We start from the raw sequence: 19,903 nt of genomic DNA, 5'->3' as shown, positions 1-19,903 counted from the left end.
GGAAGATCAAAGACTCAATTGCCAGACTCTGGCGAGTTAGTTGAGATGGGGGTGGGGCCCTTGTATTAGGAAAGGGAAAATCAGCAAGGGTTCCTTGCTCTGGGTTGCTATCTACTAACTTCTGCTAGAAAGGGCTCTTATGTGGGTGTCAGGTGATGACAAGGTTGGGGTTCACTGCCCATCCTCGCATAGGAAGAATGGTCACTTAGGTGAGGTAATGTGGGGTTGATGCTGCCTAGACCTGTGGGACTATACTGGAGACCAGTGCCGTCTGAAGGGAAAGCTTTATTAAAAAAGTATTTACAGTATATAAACAGGCCATTCAGCCCAACTAGTCTATGCTGGCATTTATGCTCCACACGAGCCTCCTCCCACCCTACTTCATTTAACCCTACTCCTTTCTGTGTTTATCTAACTTCCCTTTACGTGCAACTTTGCTAATTGCCTTAACGTAGGGGTGTCCAACCCTTTCACGGGAGGGCCACATTATGATTTTTGTCTTACATAGGGGGCTGGTGAAAAAATTTCAGTAAGTTAAAGGCATTAAAAATTTATCCTACTATTAATCAAAACAACAAACATGCATTTTAAAAAAAATTTTACTTTATTTAGAGATACAGCACTGAAACAGGCCCTTCGGCCCACCGAGTCTATGCCGACCATCAACCACCCATTTATACTAATCCTACACTAATTCCATATTCCTACCACATCCCCACCTGTCCCTACATTCCCCTACCACCTACCTATACTAGGGACAATTTATAATGGCCAATTTACCTATCAACCTGCAAGTCTTTGGCTGTGGGAGGAAACTTTTGTGAAACTTTAAATGAGAAAACTAATTTATTGACTTATTTTCTTGTCACTATGTTGAACACTGATTTAGTGACATACCTGGCATTGTTTTTGCTTACGTAAGTACTCAATCTCTGCCCGCACACTTAATGTAGCGATGCAGAGGATTCTGGATAGATGTCCATCCGTCAGGAGTGATCTTGATCTCTTTCTCTTCCTCTCCTCTCTGCATCTATCTCTCCCCCCTCTCTTTTTTTAAGGCTTTTTCTATTTCTCTTTTTTTTTATCGTGTGATTGGTAAAAACTTTTCGTTCCTTTTTCATTTAACTAAGTTAAGCTTAAGATTAAAAATGGCAGGAGATCTCAGACCCGTGTCATGCTCCTCTTGCTCAATGTGGGAGCTCGGACACGGCTGATGTCCCTGACTCCTTCACGTGCAGGAAGTGTGTCCAGCTGCAGCTCTTGTTAGACCGCATGACGGCTCTGGAGCTGCGGATGGACTCACTTTGGAGCATGCGCGATGCTGAGGAGGTCGTGGATAGCACGTTTAGCGAATTGGTCACACCGCAGATTAGGATTGCTGAGGGAGAAAGGGAATGGGTGACCAAAAGGCAGAGAAAGAGCAGGAAGCGCAGGAGTCCCCTGCGGTCATCTCCCTCCAAAATAAGTATACCATTTTGGATACTGTTGAGGGAGATGGCTCACCAGGGGAAGGCAGCAGTTGCCAGGTTCATGGCACCGTGGCTGGCTCTGCTGTTCGGAAGGGCGGGAAAAAGAGTGGAAGGGCTATAGTCATAGGGGATTCGATTGTAAGGGGAGTAGACAGGCGGTTCTGTGGTCGAAAACGAGACTCGCGAATGGTATGTTGCCTCCCAGGTGCACGGGTCAGGGATGTCTCAGATCGGCTGCAGAACATTCTGAAGGGGGAGGGTGAACAGCCAGTAGTCATTGTGCACATAGGCACCAATGATATAGGTAAAAAAAGGGATGAGGTCCTACAAGCAGAATTTAGGGAGTTAGGAGCCAAGTTAAAAAGTAGGACCTCAGAGGTAGTAATCTCAGGATTGCTATCAGTGCCACGTGATAGTCAGAGTAGAAATGAAAGAGTAGTCAGGATGAATGCGTGGCTTGAGAGGTGGTGCAGGAAGGAGGCTTTCAGATTTTTGGGACATTGGGACTGGTTCTGGGGGAGGTGGGACTATTACAAATTGGACGGTATACATCTGGGCCGGACTGGAACCAATGTCCTTGGGAGTGCTTTTGCTAACGCTGTTGGGGAGGGTTTAAACTAATGTGGCAGGGGGATGGGAACCAAATGAGGAGGTCAGTGGACAGTAAGGAGGTTGTAACTAAAGCCTGTAAGGAACTAGATAATGACGTCAGCGTGACTAAGGGGAAGAGTAGGCAGGGAGCAGATGATGAACGCAAAGGGAGTGGTGGTCTGAGGTGCATTTGTTTTAATGCAAGAAGTGTAGTAGGTCAGGCAGATGAACTTAGGGCTTGGATTAGTACCTGGGAGTATGATGTTATTGCTATTACTGAGACTTGGTTGAGGGAAGGGCATGATTGGCAACTAAATATCCCAGGATATCGATGCTTCAGCGGGATAGAGAGGGAGGTAAAAGGGGTGGAGGAGTTGCATTACTGGTCAAAGAGGATATCACAGCTGTGCTGAAGGAGGGCACTATGGAGGACTCGAGCAGTGAGGCAACATGGGCAGAACTCAGAAATAGGAAGGGTGCAGTAACAATGTTGGGGCTGTACTACAGGCCTCCCAACAGCGAGCGTGAGATAGAGGTACAAATATGTAAACAGATTATGGAAAGATGTAGCAGCAACAGGGTGGCGGTGATAGGAGATTTTAATTTTCCCAACATTGACTGGGATTCACTTAGTGTTAGAGGTCTAGATGGAGCAGAATTTGTCAGGAGCATCCAGGAGGGTTTTCTAGAGCAGTATGTAAATAGTCCAACTCGGGAAGGGGCCATACTGGACCTGGTGTTGGGGAATGAGCCCGGCCAGGTGGTGAAGTTTCAGCAGGGGACTACTTTGGGAATAGTGATCACAATTCCGTAAGCTTTAAAATACTCATGGACAAAGACGAGAGTGGTCCTAAAGGAAGAGTGCTAAATTGGGGGAAGGCCAACTATACCAAAATTTGGCAGGAGCTGGGGAATGTATATTGGGAGCAGCTGTTTGAAGGTAAATCCACATTTGATATGTGGGAGGCTTTTAAAAAGAGGTTGATTAGCGTGCAGGAGAGACATGTTCCTGTGAAAATGAGGGATAGAAATGGCAAGATTAGGGAACCATGGATAACAGGTGAAATTGTGAGACTAGCTAAGAGGAAAAAGGAAGCATACATAAGGTCTAGGTGGCTGAAGAAAGACGAAGCTTTGAAAGAATATCGGGAATGTAGGACCAATCTGAAACGAGGAATTAAGAGGGCTAAAAGGGGTCATGAAATATCTTTAGCAAATAGGGTTAAGGAAAATCCCAAAGCCTTTTATTCATATATAAGGAGCAAGAGGGTAACTAGAGAAAGGATTGGCCCACTCAAGGACAAAGGAGGAAAGTTATGCGTGGAGTCAGAGAAAATGGGTGAGATTCTAAACGAGTACTTTGCATCGGTATTCACCGAGGAGAGGGACATGAAGGATGTTGAGGTTAGGAACAGATGTTTGATTACTCTAGGTCAAGTCGGCATAAGGAGGGAGGAAGTGTTGGGTATTCTAAAAGGCATTAAGGTGGACAAGTCCCCAGGTCCGGATGGGATCTATTCCAGGTTACTGTGGGAAGCGAGAGAGGAAATAGCTGGGGCCTTAACAGATATCTTTGCAGCATCCTTAAACACAGGTGAGGTCCCGGAGGACTGGAGAATTGCTAATGTTGTCCCCTTGTTTAAGAAGGGTAGCAGGGATAATCCAGGTAATTATAGACCGGTGAGCCTGACGTCAGTGGTAGGGAAGCTGCTGGAGAAGTTACTGAGGGATAGGATCTATTCCCATCTGGAAGAAAATGGGCTTATCAGTGATAGGCAACATGGTTTTGTGCAGGGAAGGTCATGTCTTACCAACTTAATAGATGTCATATACATGGACTTCAGTAAGGCGTTTGATAAGGTTCCCCATGGTAGGCTGATGGAGAAAGTGAAGGCGCATGGGGTCCAAGGTGTACTAGCTAGATGGATAAAGAACTGGCTGGGCAACAGCAGACAGAGAGTAGCAGTGGAAGGGAGTTTCTCAAAATGGAGACGTGTGACCAGTGGTGTTCCACAGGGATCCGTGCTGGGATCACTGTTGTTTGTGATATACATAAATGATTTGGAGGAAAGTATAGGTGGTCTGATTAGCAAGTTTGCAGACGACACTAAGATTGGTGGAGTAGCAGATAGTGAAGGGGGCTGTCAGAGAATACAGCAGAATATAGATAGACTGGAGAGTTGGGCAGAGAAATGGCAGATGGAGTTCAATAAGGGCAAATGCGAGGTGATGCATTTTGGAAGATCCAATTCAAGAGTGAACTATACAGTAAATGGAAAAGTCCTGGGGAAAATTGATGTCCAGAGAGATTTGGGTACTCAGGTCCATTGTTCCCTGAAGGTGGCAACGCAGGTCAATAGAGTGGTCAAGAAGGCATATGGCATGCTTTCCTTCATCGGACGGGGTATTGAGTACAAGAGTTGGCAGGTCATGTTACAGTTGTATAGGACTTTGGTTCGGCCACATTTGGAATACTGCGTGCAGTTCTGGTCGCCACATTACCAAAAGGATGTGGATGCTTTGGAGAGGGTGCAGAGGAGGTTCACCAGGATGTTGCCTGGTATGGAGGGTGCTAGCTATGAAGAGAGGTTGAGTAGATTAGGATTATTTTCATTAGAAAGACGGAGGTTGAGGGGGGACCTGATTGAGGTGTACAAAATCATGAGAGGTACAGACAGGGTGGATAGCAAGAAGCTTTTTCCCAGAGTGGGGTATGCAATTACTAGGGGTCACGAGTTCAAAGTGAGAGGGGAAAAGTTTAGGGGGGGATATGCGTGGAAAGTTCTTTACACAGAGGGTGGTGGGTGCCTGGAACGCGTTGCCAGCGGAGGTGGTAGACGCGGGCACGATAGCGTCTTTTAAGATGTATCTAGACAGATACATGAATTGGCAGGAAGTAAAGAGATACAGACCCTTAGAAAATAGGCGTCATGTTTAGATAGAGGATCTGGATCGGCGCAGGCTTGGAGGGCCGAAGGGCCTGTTCCTGTGCTGTAATTTTCTTTGTTCTCTTCTCCTCTCCCCGCTCTCTGTCTGTCTCTCGCTCCCTGCTCCAAGTTCCTCACACCCTGTTCTCTGCCTGTGCACTCATCATAAATGTGGATAATAGAGGCAGGCTGTGAATGCCTCCTCTCCCGCTGCGTGCAGCCATGTTGCGTGGGAGCGGGGTCCTAAGAAACCTATAGCTGCCTGCCGAGGCGCCTGACCTTCCGTCAGTTTACATCTGTAGGCTGGATGGAAACCTTTGGCCCGTGGACCGTATGTTGGACAACCATGCCTTAACTACTCCTTGTGGTAGTGAGTTCCACATTCCAAGTTTTTCCTGAATTCCCTATTGGATTTATTAATGACTATCTTATATTTATGGCACCTAGTTTTGGTTTCCTCCCCAAGTGGAAACCAAGAAAACTGGAAAAAATAAAATGAGATTCATCCTCTCGTCATCAGAAATACCAACCCTGTAATCGAGGCCTGCTCAGGTTGGGAAAAAAGAACCTGACCCGAACCACAGCGAACCTGAGCCCGACCGAGTCCCTCCAATTTTGCCCTGAGCCCACCCCGACCTGACCATCCGTTTACTTACCTTCCTGACATTGAACCTGCAAGAAACTGCAGCGCATGCGTGATGACGTCATAGTGATGTCACTCACTCACTGCGCACTCAGTTTCGTCCCGGACTCCCAGCTCAGGTAAGTTTTAAAAATTTCAATATTTACCGGCAGAGCACTTACTGTGTATTTCCGACACGGCCCGACCCGACTCGACCTGGGCCCGACAGCCCTACCCGACCCGAACCAGACACATGTCGTCGGGTCCCGTCGGGTAGCAGGCTTCTACCCTGTAATGCCCATTTCCCATACTCTGTAATAACCTACCTCTGAGGTGATCTTCGCAGCCATCTTCATGAGTGCAATCTCTGTATCTGACTTAATGAGTCGTAGATATTGGACAAGGCTCTGAACTGGACGGACGGTGTTGCTGCTCTGGGTCTTAATATCTACAAGGGGCTGCATGTAGTCCGTGTGTAACCCTGGGTGAACAGCTGGCTCACTGTCGTACCACACCGTATACCCTTCATCTACTTGAGAAACAGAAAGGAGAGGCAGGGACAATTCTTTGGTCAGTACAGTACAACGCTGCATTTATATAGCACCTTTAATGTCGTGCTTGACAGGAGTGTTATCAAACAGAATTTGACATCGAGCCTCATAGAGAGATATTAGGACAGGTGACTAAAAGCTTGGCTAAAGAGATAGGCTTTAATCAACTCAAAAAGAAACAAGAAGCATACTGTAATGCAGACTATAAGGTCGTGCACACCCTGCCAGCTCCGTCAGTGCTGCTACCAAGCTACCATCAGAGATGGACATCGAAATCACCCACCTAGAGTACATTCTGTGCCCTTGCTACCCTCAGTGCTTCTTCCAAGTGTTCAGCACTGCCTGCCCATTTCACCAGCTTTATGTCCCCCTGAAGTCTGCTACTGCCCTCCTCACTTTTTACTACATTTCCAGACTTTGTGTCATCTGCAAACTTTGAAATTATGCCCATTGTTCCCAAGTCCAGGTCCTTAATATATTTTTAAAAGAGCAGTGGTCCTAATATTGGTCACTGGGAGACACCACTGTATATTACTACTACTCTCTGCTTTCTGTCTTGCAGGCAATTTTGTATCCAAGGGCTTCAATTTTGCTAACAAGTCTATTATGTGGCACCTTATCAGACGTTACACCCTTGTTCAAAAAAAGGGTGTAAAGATAAGCTCAGCAACTGCAGGCCAGTCAGTTTAACCTCGGTGGTGGTGAAGCTTCTTGAAACGATAATTCGGGACAAAATTAATAGTCACTTGGGCAAACACGGGTTAATTAAGGAAAGCCGGCACAGATTTGTTAAGTGTTTAACAAATATGTTGGAGTTTTTTAATGAAGTAACAGAGAGGGCTGATGAGGGCAATGCTGTTGATGTGGTATCCATGGACTTTGAAAAGGCATGTGATAAAGTGCTGAACAAGACTTGTGAGCAAAGTAAGAGCTCATGGAATAAAAGGGACAGTAACAACATGGAAACAAAATTGGCTGAATGACAGGAAACATAGAGTAGTGGTTAATGGATGTTTTTTGGGCTGGAGGCTGGAAGAAGGTTTGTAGAGGAGTTCCCCAGGGTTGGGTGTTAGGACCCTTGCTCTTCCTGTATATATTAATGAACTAGACCCAGGTGTACACGGCACAATTTCAAAATTTGCGGAAGCATTGTGAACTGTGAGGACGATAGTGTAGAACTTCAAAAGGACAGAGAGGTTCGTAGATTGGGCAGACAATTGGCAGATGAAATTTAATGCGGAAAAATGTGAAGTGATTCATTTTGGTAGGAAGAATGCGAAGAGACAATATAAACTACAGGGTGCAATTCCAAATGGGCTGCAGGAGCAGAGGGACCTGGGTATCCATGTGCACAAATTGTTGAAGGTGGCAGGACAGGTTGAGAGAGCAATTAATAGAGCATACAGCACATCCTAGGCTTCATTAATAGGGGCATAGAGTACAAAAGCAAGGAAGTTATGTTAAACTTGCATAGAACACTGGTTCAGCCTCAACTGGAGTATTGTGCCCAGTTTTGGGCTCTACACTTTAGCAAAGATGTGAAGGCATTAGAGAGAGTGCAGCAAAGATTCACAAAAATGGTTCCAGGGATGATGAACTTCAGGTACGTAAACAGATTGGAGGAGGTGGGGCTGTTTTCCTTGAAGAGAAGGTTGAGAGGAGATTTGATAGAGATATTCAAAATCACGAGGGGTCTGGACAGAGTAGATAGGGAAAAACTGTTCCCACTGGTGGAAGGATTGAGAACAAGAGGGCATAGATTTAAGGTAACTGGCAAAAGAAGCAATGGCAACACGCAGAAAAACTTTCTTATGCAGCGAGTAGCTCGGATCTGGAATGCACTGCCTGACAGTGTGGTGGAGGCAGGTTCAATCGAAGCATTCGTGAGGGAACTGGATTGCTTTCTGAAAAGGAAGAATGTGCAGGGCTACAAGAAGAAGGCAGGTTGACAGGGCCCTCAACCGTGTCCGGCCCATTTCCTGCACCTCTACCCTCACCCCTTCCCCTCTCTCCCAGAACCGCAACAGGGTTCCCCTTGTCCTCACTTTCCACCCCACCAGCCTCCACATCCAAAGGATCATCCTCCGCCATATCCAGCGTGATGCCAATACCAAACGCATCTTCCCCTCCCTTCCCGTCAGCATTCTGAAGGGATTGTTCCCTCCGCGACACCCTTGTCCACTCCTCCATTACTCCTACCACCTCATCCCCTTCCCCTGCAATCGCAGGAGGTGTAATACCTGCCCATTTACCTCCTCTCTCCTAACTATCCAAGGCCCCAAACACTCCTTTCAGGTGAAGCAGCGATTTACTTGTACTTCTTTCAATTTAGTATACTGTATTCGCTGCTCACAATGTGGTCTCCTCTACATTGGGGGGACCAAACGCAGATTGGGTGACCGCTTTGCGGAACACCTCCACTCAGTCCGTAAGGATGACTCCGAGCTTCCAGTTGTTGGCCATTTCAACACTCCCCCCTGCTCTCATGCTCCCATCTCTGTCCTGGGATTGCTGCAATGTTCCAACGAACATCAACGCAAGCTTGAGGAACAGCACCTCATTTACTGATTAGGCACACTACAGCCTGTCGGACTGAACATTGAGTTCAATAATTTCAGAGCATGACGGGTCCCCCCCACTTTTTATGCTTAGTTATTTTATTTTACGTTTTTCAGTTTGTTTAGTTGTTTCCATTGTGCTTACCCACTATTTTTTTTTATGTTTGTACTTGGCGTGCCCTGTGCTTTACAGTCATTCACACCCTCTCTGTACTAACGCTTTGTCTTTCAGCACACTATTAACATACCATTCACCTTTGTTCCATGACCTTCTGGTCAGTTATTCTCTGTGACCCTGTCTTACCAACACCTTCACCTTTGTTATCTCTTGCCCCACCCCCACTTTACTTGCTTAAAACCTTTTACATTTCTAATAGTTGTTAGTTCTGAAGAAGGGTCTCTGACCTGAAACGTTAACTCTGCTTTTCTCTGCACAGATGCTGCCAGACCTGCTGAGTATTTCCAGCATTTCTTGTTTTTATTTCAGATTTCCAGCATCTGCAGTATTTTGCTTTTATATTATATAAGGCGGCGGCAGGGGTGTAGCACTAGGTAAATTGTTCCTTCTGAGAGCCAGCTGACTGGCCTTCTTCTGTGTTGTAACAATTCTGAGATTCTGCCTTTTGAAAGTCAACATACACTTCAACTACATTACCTTCATCAATACTCTCCATTATTTAATGGAAGAACTCAAACAAGTTAGTCAGAGACTACTGGCCTTTAACAAATCCATACTAGCTGTCATTGATTAACCCATGTTCTTCCAAATGATAATGAATTTTGTCTCAGATTATTGACTCTAGAAATTCACTGACATTGGGCTGACTGGTTGGTAGTTTCTCTCAATCTTTTTTTTGAACAAAAGAAAAATCAGTTTGAACAAGTGGAAAAATAAACAAATGTAAAAGTAAACCTGCCAGAAATCACTCCCACTGCGACATTCAAGCTTTCTTGAGGCTGCTTGGTTAATCATCAACATGGCCCTAGAGCAATGCAGAACAGCTGACCTCTGCTATCAGATTACAAACTTTGCCGTACACAATTGACTGGTTCCAAATTTCACGCTTCTTGTTTTGGAGTCAACATATCCCAAAGGGACCCTGATTATTTTCCACCCATCCTCCCTCCAAGGGATAGTCACTAGCTAGTCTTTAGAAACTGATATGCTTGAGCCCCTACCGAGTGGAACTCATAGTGAGGAGCACAATTTACCACCAAATCTCAGCACAGAATGGACAGGTACACACCGTCCATTGAATGGTGTTTCTACCATCTGTAGATGCAGAGTTTCAGCAGCAACTGTAGGTCCCTCTGAAGCCCAACTGAAACCCTGGATTTGCGCACTTAGAATTATACAGCTCAGGATAGTGCCATTCGGCCCATCGTGCCTGTGCCAACTCCCTGAAAGAGCTAGCCAATTAGTCCCACTCCTCTGCTCTTGCCCCGCAACTCTGAAAATGTTCCCCTTTTATGTAGAGATCCAACTCCCTTCTAAAATTTAATATTGAATCTGCTTCCACTACCCCTTCAGACAGTGCATTCTAGATCACAGCCACCTGCTGAGTAAAAAAAAAATTATCTTCATCTCCTCCCCCCAGCTTTTCTGCCAATTATTTTCAATCTGTGTCCTCTGGTCACCAACCCTTCTGCAGTGGAATCCATTTCTTCCATGTCATTCTGTCTTAACTGATGGTAATTTTAAAAACCTTTTATCTTCTTTAACCTTCTCTGCTCCAAGTGCAACTTTGTTTAGGTTAGTTTAGAGATACAGCACTGAAACAGGCCCTTCGGCCCACCGAGTCTGTGCCGACCATCAACCACCCATTTATACTAATCCTACATTAATCCCATATTCCTACCACATCCTCACCTGTCCCTATATTTCCCTACCACCTACCTATACTAGGGGCAATTTATAATGGCCAATTAACCTATCAACCTGCAAGTCTTTGGCATGTGGGAGGAAACCCACACAGACACAGGGAGAACTTGCAAACTCCACACAGGCAGTACCCAGAATTGAACCCGGGTCGCTGGAGCTGTGAGGCTGCGGTGCTAACCACTGCGCCGCCCTAAAAATCACTTCAGATAACTGAAACCCCTCATCTCTGGTACCATTCTAGTAAATCTCCTCTGCATCCATTCCAAGGCCTTGATGCCCTTTTTTAAAATATACTTGTATACCCAAATTCCAGGGTCACACCTTACAGCAGTAGACAGCCTAACGTTCTGAATGGCTTCGCCAGTTACATAACAAACATCTGGGGCCTCCGCTGTTGCTCTGGACGTTCAGGCTTACTCATCACCCTCATGCAAGGAGCTTTAACAAAGAGGTTGAATCTGGGACCTTCGTGGTTCTGTGTAGCTCATGCGCTTACCAATTAATGCACTAGGAAAGCTTGAAAACATGGTATTTAAATTATTCTTAGGCCACGTCCTAGTAAGCACAAGATCACCCCCAACTCATCATAAACGGATCTGAGTTTTGTGCGATTGTCAAGTAGCAGCAGATTTGCTGATTACATTAATATTTTAAAAATTGTTACAGAAAATGGCTTAATGTGTCATTAAAGTGAAATTCTGTTATGAATGCACGTCAAAAAGCAGCCTCTCGTCATTAAAACCATTGATGAAAAAAACAGAATTAGCTTCCAGCAAACGGAAATCACTTTTTTTTTTGTGCAATCATCAACGCAAGATCATTTACTGCTGGGGAAAGAAATACTTTGTTCAAGGCATCTTGCATGGAGCACTCAGGGCAGATGTAAAGCTTGCTCTACTCTGCTCCTGCAGTGCATTGTAACATACAGCTTCTGAATGATGACCCTGGCCTGACATTTCTATTCCCCATAGAAATGATTTCTGTGGCCTCGCTGAATGAAGTTGTCACTCCATTTCCCTGCATTACTTTCCACGAAAATTAGACATTACTGACCTGCAAACTTCTGCGCGTATTGCCTGAATTCCTCAGTAGTGTAGGCCTCATCCACCCCTGTGAGGGCAACTGCACCATCCACCCCAGAGCGCGGGCCATCCCATAGTTCTCGGCTCTGATTCCTCCTTGGCACAAAGAGCACAGCCTTGTGGGAAGGCAGGCTCATTCCAGGAATACTGTGGAGCAGTAGAATGCTGTCCGGCTCCTGAAAGCCACAGAGGTAGAGGAAGTTTGTGTTCTGGTGGAAAGGAAATGGGATGTCGTTTGTCATGTAGTAAGTGGGGTGGGATAGCAGAATGACTGCGTGGTCAGAAGTCCCCATGGTCTTTGCTTCTTTGTGGATCAGGTCCAGCAGTTTGTGCCGACGCAGGGCATATTCCGTCTGTGTCAACCCGGGGGTGACCTCGCCTGTAAATGAAACGGAAATACAGCCACACTCTTTGATATACCACAGCTTCTTGCTGAGCTCATTATAGAAACAGAAAATGCTGGAATTCTAAAGTAGGTGTGAGAGGGAGGAAGGTCGGGCATTCCTCTTTCTCAGGTGCTGACCAACATTGCGGTGGATTTCCAGCATTATCTCACATTCCTAGAATTGTCATTTTTCTTTTCACCAAGCACTTGTTCTGATCAATGGAAATCCTATATAAACAAGGTGTAGCTGAGACAAATAGCATAGATGTATTTTAGGGGAAGCTGGATAAGCACATAAGGGAGGAAGAAATAGAAGATTATGTTGATACAGTGAGATGAAGAGTGGTGACAGGAGGTTCTTGTGGAGCATGGACCTGTTAGGCTGTGGCCTGTTTCTGTGCTGTACATGCAAGAACAACTTGTATTTATATAGCACCTTTAACAGAATAATTCATCCAATGTTTCTTTGTTGACTGCCTCCATCTCTGTGGTTGGGATTTTCTCTTTTATTGTGGATAAAGCTTTATTAAAAATAGATTTTGTCTCCAGTTTTGCCCTGCTGTGGGGACAGACATGGTTCCCAATCTCCTCCTCTGAGAAGGCCAGAACTAACAGTTCTGGGGTGCCCTGGATTTATTCATATGGTAGCTTGAGATGGATGAAGCTAATACAGGGAAGACAAAGCTTTTGCACTTGTAGATGACATGGGTGAACATCATGGAGCCTCGAGGGCATGCAGTGGCTGGGGTCTTCAGCTTTGTGCTCAGAAGCTACTAATGTCTCCCCATTTCTTCCGCTGGGTGGGAAATCAGGGCCCAGTGAACCAGAAGCAGAAACTCAGCAAATCATTAAATCCATGTTGCCATTATTAACATATATTGAAGGTATTTGGCAAAAGACCCAGAGACAGGATGAGATTTATTTTTTAAAAACGCAGCGAGTTGATGTGATCTGGAATGCACTGCCTGAAAGGGAGGTGGACGCAGATTCAAGAGTAACTTCAAAAGGGAATTGGATCAATACTTGAAGGGGAAAATACAGGACTGTGGGGAATGGGCAGGTGAGTGCAACCAACTGGATAACTCTTTCAAAGAAATAATAAAGAAATGGTGAGCCAAACTACCTCCTTCTGTGCTGTATCATTCTGTGAGTTCAAGCTGTTGATGCTAACAGATCTTACTGTCCTGACTATCCGCCAATGCAGCCAGAGCGCTCAGACAGGCCCTTTACAAACCTCCAGGCCCTCAACATTGAAACCAGCAAGGAATAAATATAGGCACAAAGGGAACTGCATCGCTCAGACTTTGTGGATTAATTTGCCTTGATTTGGAGGCTGGAAGTTGGACACCTCTAGCATACATATCCATCAAGTCACTCATTCTTTCATTTACTCCATACCTGTTTTAAGGAGATGCGGGTGTGTGAAGGGACTCGGTTGCCCGAGGTAGCGAGGGGGGAGATTCTTCTGCCCAGAAGGCATTATGGAAAATCTCTTGTGGGGGTAGATATCACATCCTGAAGAATGGAAAGTACAGAGGATCATTAAATCAGCCTACTCCTAAAGTGACATAATACAGAATTAAAATGATGAAAGGATCATCAGATATAGGAGTAGGCCATTCGCCCCCTCGAGCCTAGATTCAACTAGATCATGGCTGATCTTCTCCCTCAAAGCCTTTTTCTTGCACTATCCCCATATCCCTTGATATCTTTAATATCTAGAAATCTCGCGATCTCTATCTTGAATATACTCAATGACTGAGCCTCCACAGCCCTCTGGGGTAGAGAATTCTTTCTCAGTGAAGAAATTCCTCCTCATCTCAGTCCTAAATGGCCTATCTCTTATTCTGAGACTGTGTCCCTGGTTCTAGAACGCCCCCCAGTCTGGGGAAACATCCTTCCTGCATCAACCCTGTCCAGCCCTGTAAGTATTTTGTATGCTTCAATGGGATCACCTCTCATTCTTCTAAAGTCTAGAGAATACAGGCCCAGTCTCCTCAGTCTCTCCTCATGCAACAATCTCGCCATACCAGGAATCAGTCTGGTGAACCTTCAGTCAGGGTCAGTATTTCTAATTCACACCTTTTCTGAACAACTTCCTTGTTATAGCTGCCTCTAGCTCTTTAAATCATTTACATTTTGGCCCAATAACAAATTTAAGCAGTAACACAGACAGATGACTTGCAAAATCAATCCTAGTCACAGGGGTTAGGGGACTGGCAAGTGATCAAATACCCAAAATCTAATATGAGCAGAGAGTGACTGGCTCTCCCAAAAGGACACAGAAGAGGTGTCAAAAATACAGTGCTACAGAGCCCCCAATTTCCCATGTGACTGGTCTGCCCCCTGTATACAAGCTCCTGATTTAGCAAATGATGGTTAAATTTGCACTTCCATCACCTCAGTCACACATGTAGAATTACATCATCCTGCCTTAGATATATATCACCATTGTCATTGGAACAAAATCCTGGCACTCCCTACCTAACAGTATTGAGATTACCTGCACGACAGAGTGCAACGGTTCAAGAAGGCTTGTACCTCCTCACATGTAACTAGGGATGGGCAATAAATGCAGTTACATCCACATCCCAAGAATGAATTGTAGACTTTGAATACAAGGAACAGTTCATAACACAGAAGGTCCATAGGGAGGTCAAGTAGTGTGTGAAACTTGCTGCTATATAATTAAAGACTTGTTAATTGTACAGAATGTTGAGGCTATAGAAACTTTTGTACATGAACATTTGGGGCTCTCCCAACATAGTCAGGGCTGTCACTTTAGTACAAGAGCTCACAACAGCTCCACTATCCCAACACTCATTTAATGTGATATCAATCTGTTTTTTTTTTAAAATAGGGCTGCAAAGGATCTTGCAGTTGGAAGGGAATAATGAAGCAAGTCCCATAATGATGATTCAATGGGGAAATCAAGTTGGAGAGGCCAAAGAGAAGATCTTCAGGCCAGATCCTCACAACAGGTGGCAGAATCCTAAGGTCAAATTATCTTCTGTTCTGACAAAGGGTCATCGACCTGAACTGTTTCTCTCTGCACAGATGGTATTTCCAACATTTTTTGTTCTTACACCAAATTATCTTTAGCTGTAGGTGCTACATGGTGAAGGGAGTCCAGAGAGAGTATCAAAGATGGTAACTTAAGTGTTTAAAAATCTTCTGTGGACCTTGTTCACCCCTCCTCAGCCTCACTTACAGAGATGGCTGCAAACTTTTATATTCACCCCCACCAATCAGCTTTTGGTTCAAAGACAGCAACTAATAACTCAACACTAAGCCTCCTATATTTCATTGCAAGTGATGTAAATCAGTTCCCTCCCCACACTCTGTAGAGTCTCCAACCTTGAATCTTCAGATTTTTTATAGCTGAGCTGATGTTTCTTAGTCTTTTGACAAACATGTTTAACTGTCAGTCTAGAGCATTATTTATAAACAGCAAAAGCTCATCTTCATTGCAGCTCTGAAAGACCTCCCCATACGAAAAGACTTTATCCAGCCTTTCTCATCCGCGACGCTTGATGACGTCATAAGGCGCTGCCCGCAACCTCATTGGTCGATAATGACGCCATCCTCGAGCGCTATTGGCTGCTCGGAAGATCACGTGGGGTCAACCGCCACAATCGAGTTTGCGGGCGCCCGAAGCGTTGCCAGTCATTAAAAACTACTCCGGGGGCGGGAACCTAGAATGCTAGTAAAATACCAAATCGTAATTTATTTAGCCTTCAATAAAAAATCCAGGTTTGATACCTAAAGGCAGCTTTGCTAGTTTCAAACGGGATTACCTCTACATTTTTAAGCAGGCAGTACGTGGGGCTACAAATTCCAGAAGATTCCAGAGGCCACCGCCGGCGGGGTGTCGGTGCGCACGCGTGTGGAGGGGGCGGGGAGGAGAGCGACAGCGCGCAGCAACTCACTCAGTCAGCATGGACCCGCAGAAAGTTCGGGATCTGAGCGCTTTTGTGCAGCTTTGCAAAGCGAACCCGGCCGTGCTGCATATGCCTGACCTGCGATTCTTCAGAGAATGGCTGGAAAGGTAAAAAGGGCAATATAGAGGAATTAATAGAGGAGAGGTGGGGGAGGGGGTAGGGTCAGAGGGGAAAGGGGAGGAGTCAGGAGAGGTGACGGGAGGGGTGGTGTGGTGTGGGTGTGGTGGTCAGGGAGATCGTATGGAGGGCATAAATCCTAGTCTACAGAGTTCAGGATTCAGGGTACATTTAGGTACATCTAGGGTACATTTGAAATGCCTAGTGAATGGACTCCAAAGGAATCTGAAAATTTGCGACAAGTTTAATGTGAAGGGCCCCCCACCCCCCTTGCAGCAGCTTCTAAGTGATTTATATGTCAGGATGATATTTTCCCAAACCATAAATCAGCAATTTGTTGGTACCTCTGAGCCCTATCAATTATACAGTTCCAAGTTCACAGTCTCCCATTACACATGCAACAGCATCTGCTATGCGACTGTGATCTCCAAGCATCGTAGGAATTTGCACCACAGAGGCAGCTAGTGTGTTGCACTGTAATAAACTGTACTGATTTACATGGTGATCTGCATCACAAAGGAACTGGTTCTGTATGTAAGTTTAAACACAATGGGTTTGTTAAAGCTCGCACCAGCCTTGGCTGTTTGATGTGTTGGATTGTCACTCATCTGGTTTTGTACAGAGGACTCTGAATTTCTATAAACTGAAATGTCGGACAGGAAAGCACCAACTGGTCTCATCCATTGCGGGCATGAGGCCCTGTGCATCATGATACAAATGCTCCCCATCCATCTGGAGCCATGCTATATCTATCAGGAAAGATTAAACAGACTGGGATTCTTGTCCAGAAATGAGAAGTCTGAAGGGTGACCTTCAAGATACTGAAAGTGTTTGTAGAGAAGATGTTTCCACTTGTGAGTGGGACCAGAACTAGAAGGCGTAAATAGAACATAGTCACTAATAAATCCAATAGGGAACTCAGCAGAAACATTAACATTTTTATCCAGTGAGTTATTTGATTTTGATTTAGAGATACAGCACTGAAACAGGCCCTTCGGCCCACCGAGTCTGTGCCGACCATTAACCACCCATTTATACTAATCCTCCTCTAATCCCATATTCCCACCACATCCTCACCTGTCCCTATATTCCCCTACCACCTACCTACCTATAGATTAGATTAGAGATACAGCACTGAAACAGGCCCTTCGGCCCACCGAGTCTGTGCCGAACATCAACCACCCATTTTATACTAATCCTACACTAATCCCATATTCCCAACAAACATCCCCACCTATCCCTATATTTCCCTACCACCTACCTATACTAGTGACAATTTATAATGGCCAATTTACCTATCAACCTGCAAGTCTTTTGGCTGTGGGAGGAAACCGGAGCACCCGGAGGAAACCCACGCAGACACAGGGAGAACTTGCAAACTCCACACAGACAGTACCCGGAATTGAACCCAGGTCGCTGGAGCTGTGAGGCTGCGATGCTAACCACTGCGCCACTGTGCTGCCCGCAATGCGGAACTCGCTGCCACGTGGAGTAGTTGAGACGAATAGCACAGATGCATATTAGGGGAAGCTAGATAAGCACATGAGGGAGAAATGAATTCAAGGATATGTTGATGGTGTTGGAGGAGGCCTGCGTGGAGAATAAATACCAACATAGACCCAATGGACTGAATGGCCTGTTTCTGTGCTGTTAATATATAACCAGCTGGGAGAAGAGAAAAAACAGTTAAAAAAAATCCAGGCCAATTATGGCGGAGGATCTGAAATTCCCCTCTTGCTACTTTAGGCCCACAGTCCTCCAGTTTTTTTGTCTACTTAAGTGGGGCTAAGGACCCCACAGACCACCCACCAGTCCTACCCCCACCTATTTTCACTTGCCACCCCAAAAAAAACTCATCAGAATTAATAGCTCAGTTTTTGATGAGACACCAATGAGGTGATGTCTGATTCCAAGCTCTAGCCTCATATCGGCCTTCATGTTCGGCTGGTTCCTCTTTGTTTTCAGCTCTACAAGTGTTGGAAATCCACTCTCGCGTTATATGCTGTAACATTAACGTAAATGTTGCTTATAAAAGCACACTGTTGTGCTCACACTTATGACAACTCGTGCCGCGCACGTGGGAGCCGGTCTGGTTGTGTAACGTCTCATGAGAGGTAGTAAGGATTTTGGCCTATTCTCTTGTATGGCCTTGGCTCTCGGCTGTGGTGGTGTCTGCGTCAGTGACATGCATATCGAACCAGCTGGTGGACCACCTTGAGGACCCTCACGGATCACACTACTTTAGGTAATTGAAACTAGTCCAAGCGATATTACGTTGACCCTAGTCATAGAGTTATACAGCACAGAAACAGGCCCTTCGGCCCATCGTGTCTGTGCTGGCCATCAAGCACCTAACTATTCTAATCCCATTTTCCAGCACTTGGCCTGTAGCCTTGTATGCTATGACGTTTCAAGTGCTCATCTAAATACTTCTTAAATGTATTAACTTCAGATCTCTTCCGCAGCCGGGAACAGGTATAACGCCCTTGGAAAAAAAATAGTGAGTCAGCTTTCGCCAGGTGAGCTGGCAACCTGTTCCACAGGAAAAGAACCATCTAACATCCAGTCTAATTCTGTCCTTGTGTAACTTGAAAGTGTGATCTTTGGTCTTCACTGATCTACCCATTTGAAATAATTTATCCATGTGGACAATCTAGTCCCTTCATTTTATAAACTTTGATTAAATCACCTTGAGTCTGTGCTTTTCTGAAGTGCACAGACCCAACTCTTTAAGCCTATCTAGATAGCTAACAGGTTTTAAACTAGGAGTCAGTGTTCTGCTCCTCTGCACCTTTTACAAAGCCTCAATATCCCCAACATGTGAGGGGACCAAAGCTAAGCCGGCCAAACTAAATGAAGCCTAATCCAGATCTTGCACAGGACAAAAAAGTTTTGTAATGAATTGTCCTTTGAACATAACTTGTTTGCTTTAGATGTAGCTGCATGGCATTGATTGTGAGCCTTTAGAGACTGATGCATGGTAACGTCAGATCTTTCTCTTTCACCACAGGCTTCAGTTCTGTCCCTGTAGGAGGCATGTATATTTAGCATTAGATCTGCCCATGTGTGTAAAACTGCATTTTTCCAAATTAAACATAATTTGTCAAACAAGGGGCCCATTCCCCAATACATCAAGATGCAGTAGTTCAACTTCCTCTATAATTCTAATGCGCGCATAGAGAATCGTATAGTCTGCCAACTGGCAATCACTTCCCCATCACCGACATCCAGGTCATTAATGAAGATAGTGAAGTGAAAAGATCCCAATACTGATCCAATTAGAACACAACTTGTAACAGGACTCCAAGCGAATCCATTAAAAACTCGCTGCCTATAGGCACTCAGCCAATTCTCACTCCACTGCAGAAGATAGAATATTGTGGAATTACTTCCTTTAAGACGCTCCTTAAAACCTACCTTTTTGACCAAACCTTTGCTCACTTGTCCAGTTTTGTTAATGCTTCTGTGAAAAGTCTTGTGACGTTTTACTATGTAACAGATTCTAAATACCTGCAAGTTGTTAATATTTCTGTCATAATTTGAATCTTTCAATGGCCCAATACAGTCTTTGGTCCTCTGACTCATAACATAGTTAAAGCTTCTTCCATTATAACCAAAATTGTCCACTATCCCCTTTTCCATTAACTGTTTGTCTCATTTAATAGCATGTATAGTTTTGCTTAATGGTTTCTTGGGAATTATCTGCTTTTAGTCTCTGAAAACATTCTTGTTTAGGTCTTGTTTGTCTTTTGTATATGAGTAGGCACTTTAAAAAGTT

The 19,903-nt window shown here is 45.0% G+C and overlaps 2 protein-coding genes across 4 annotated transcripts in view; one reads left to right on the top strand and one right to left on the bottom strand.

Moving 5' to 3' along the window:
• xpnpep3 (X-prolyl aminopeptidase 3, mitochondrial) overlaps window positions 1-15,584 on the bottom strand; it is a 33,393-nt gene extending 17,809 nt beyond the window's left edge. For 2 of the 3 annotated variants that reach the window (XR_010969834.1, XM_068019404.1), the window contains exons 1-4: window positions 15,425-15,584; window positions 13,466-13,582; window positions 11,654-12,061; window positions 5,936-6,141 (exon numbers count right to left, since the gene is read on the bottom strand). Coding sequence is in view for 2 of the 3 variants with exons in the window: in XM_068019404.1 (XP_067875505.1) it covers window positions 5,936-6,141; window positions 11,654-12,061; window positions 13,466-13,582; window positions 15,425-15,482 (789 nt within the window). In the remaining variant the exon portion in view is untranslated. The remainder of the gene's footprint in view (window positions 1-5,935; window positions 6,142-11,653; window positions 12,062-13,465; window positions 13,583-15,424) is intronic. The other variant, XM_068019405.1, reaches the window with a different exon arrangement.
• Window positions 15,585-15,942: 358 nt separating this feature from the next.
• The window catches only part of st13 (ST13 Hsp70 interacting protein), a 44,060-nt gene continuing 40,099 nt past the window's right edge, over window positions 15,943-19,903 (top strand). Inside the window, exon 1 of the mRNA XM_068019403.1 lies at window positions 15,943-16,115. Coding sequence (XP_067875504.1) covers window positions 16,006-16,115 — 110 coding nt within the window. The 5' untranslated portion in view covers window positions 15,943-16,005. The remainder of the gene's footprint in view (window positions 16,116-19,903) is intronic.

Source organism: Heterodontus francisci, chromosome 41, assembly GCF_036365525.1.
Source record: "Heterodontus francisci isolate sHetFra1 chromosome 41, sHetFra1.hap1, whole genome shotgun sequence".
Taxonomy (NCBI): Eukaryota; Metazoa; Chordata; class Chondrichthyes; order Heterodontiformes; family Heterodontidae; genus Heterodontus; species Heterodontus francisci.
The sequence above is the reverse complement of the archived record's forward strand: the minus strand, read 5'-3'. Positions and strand labels throughout refer to the sequence as shown.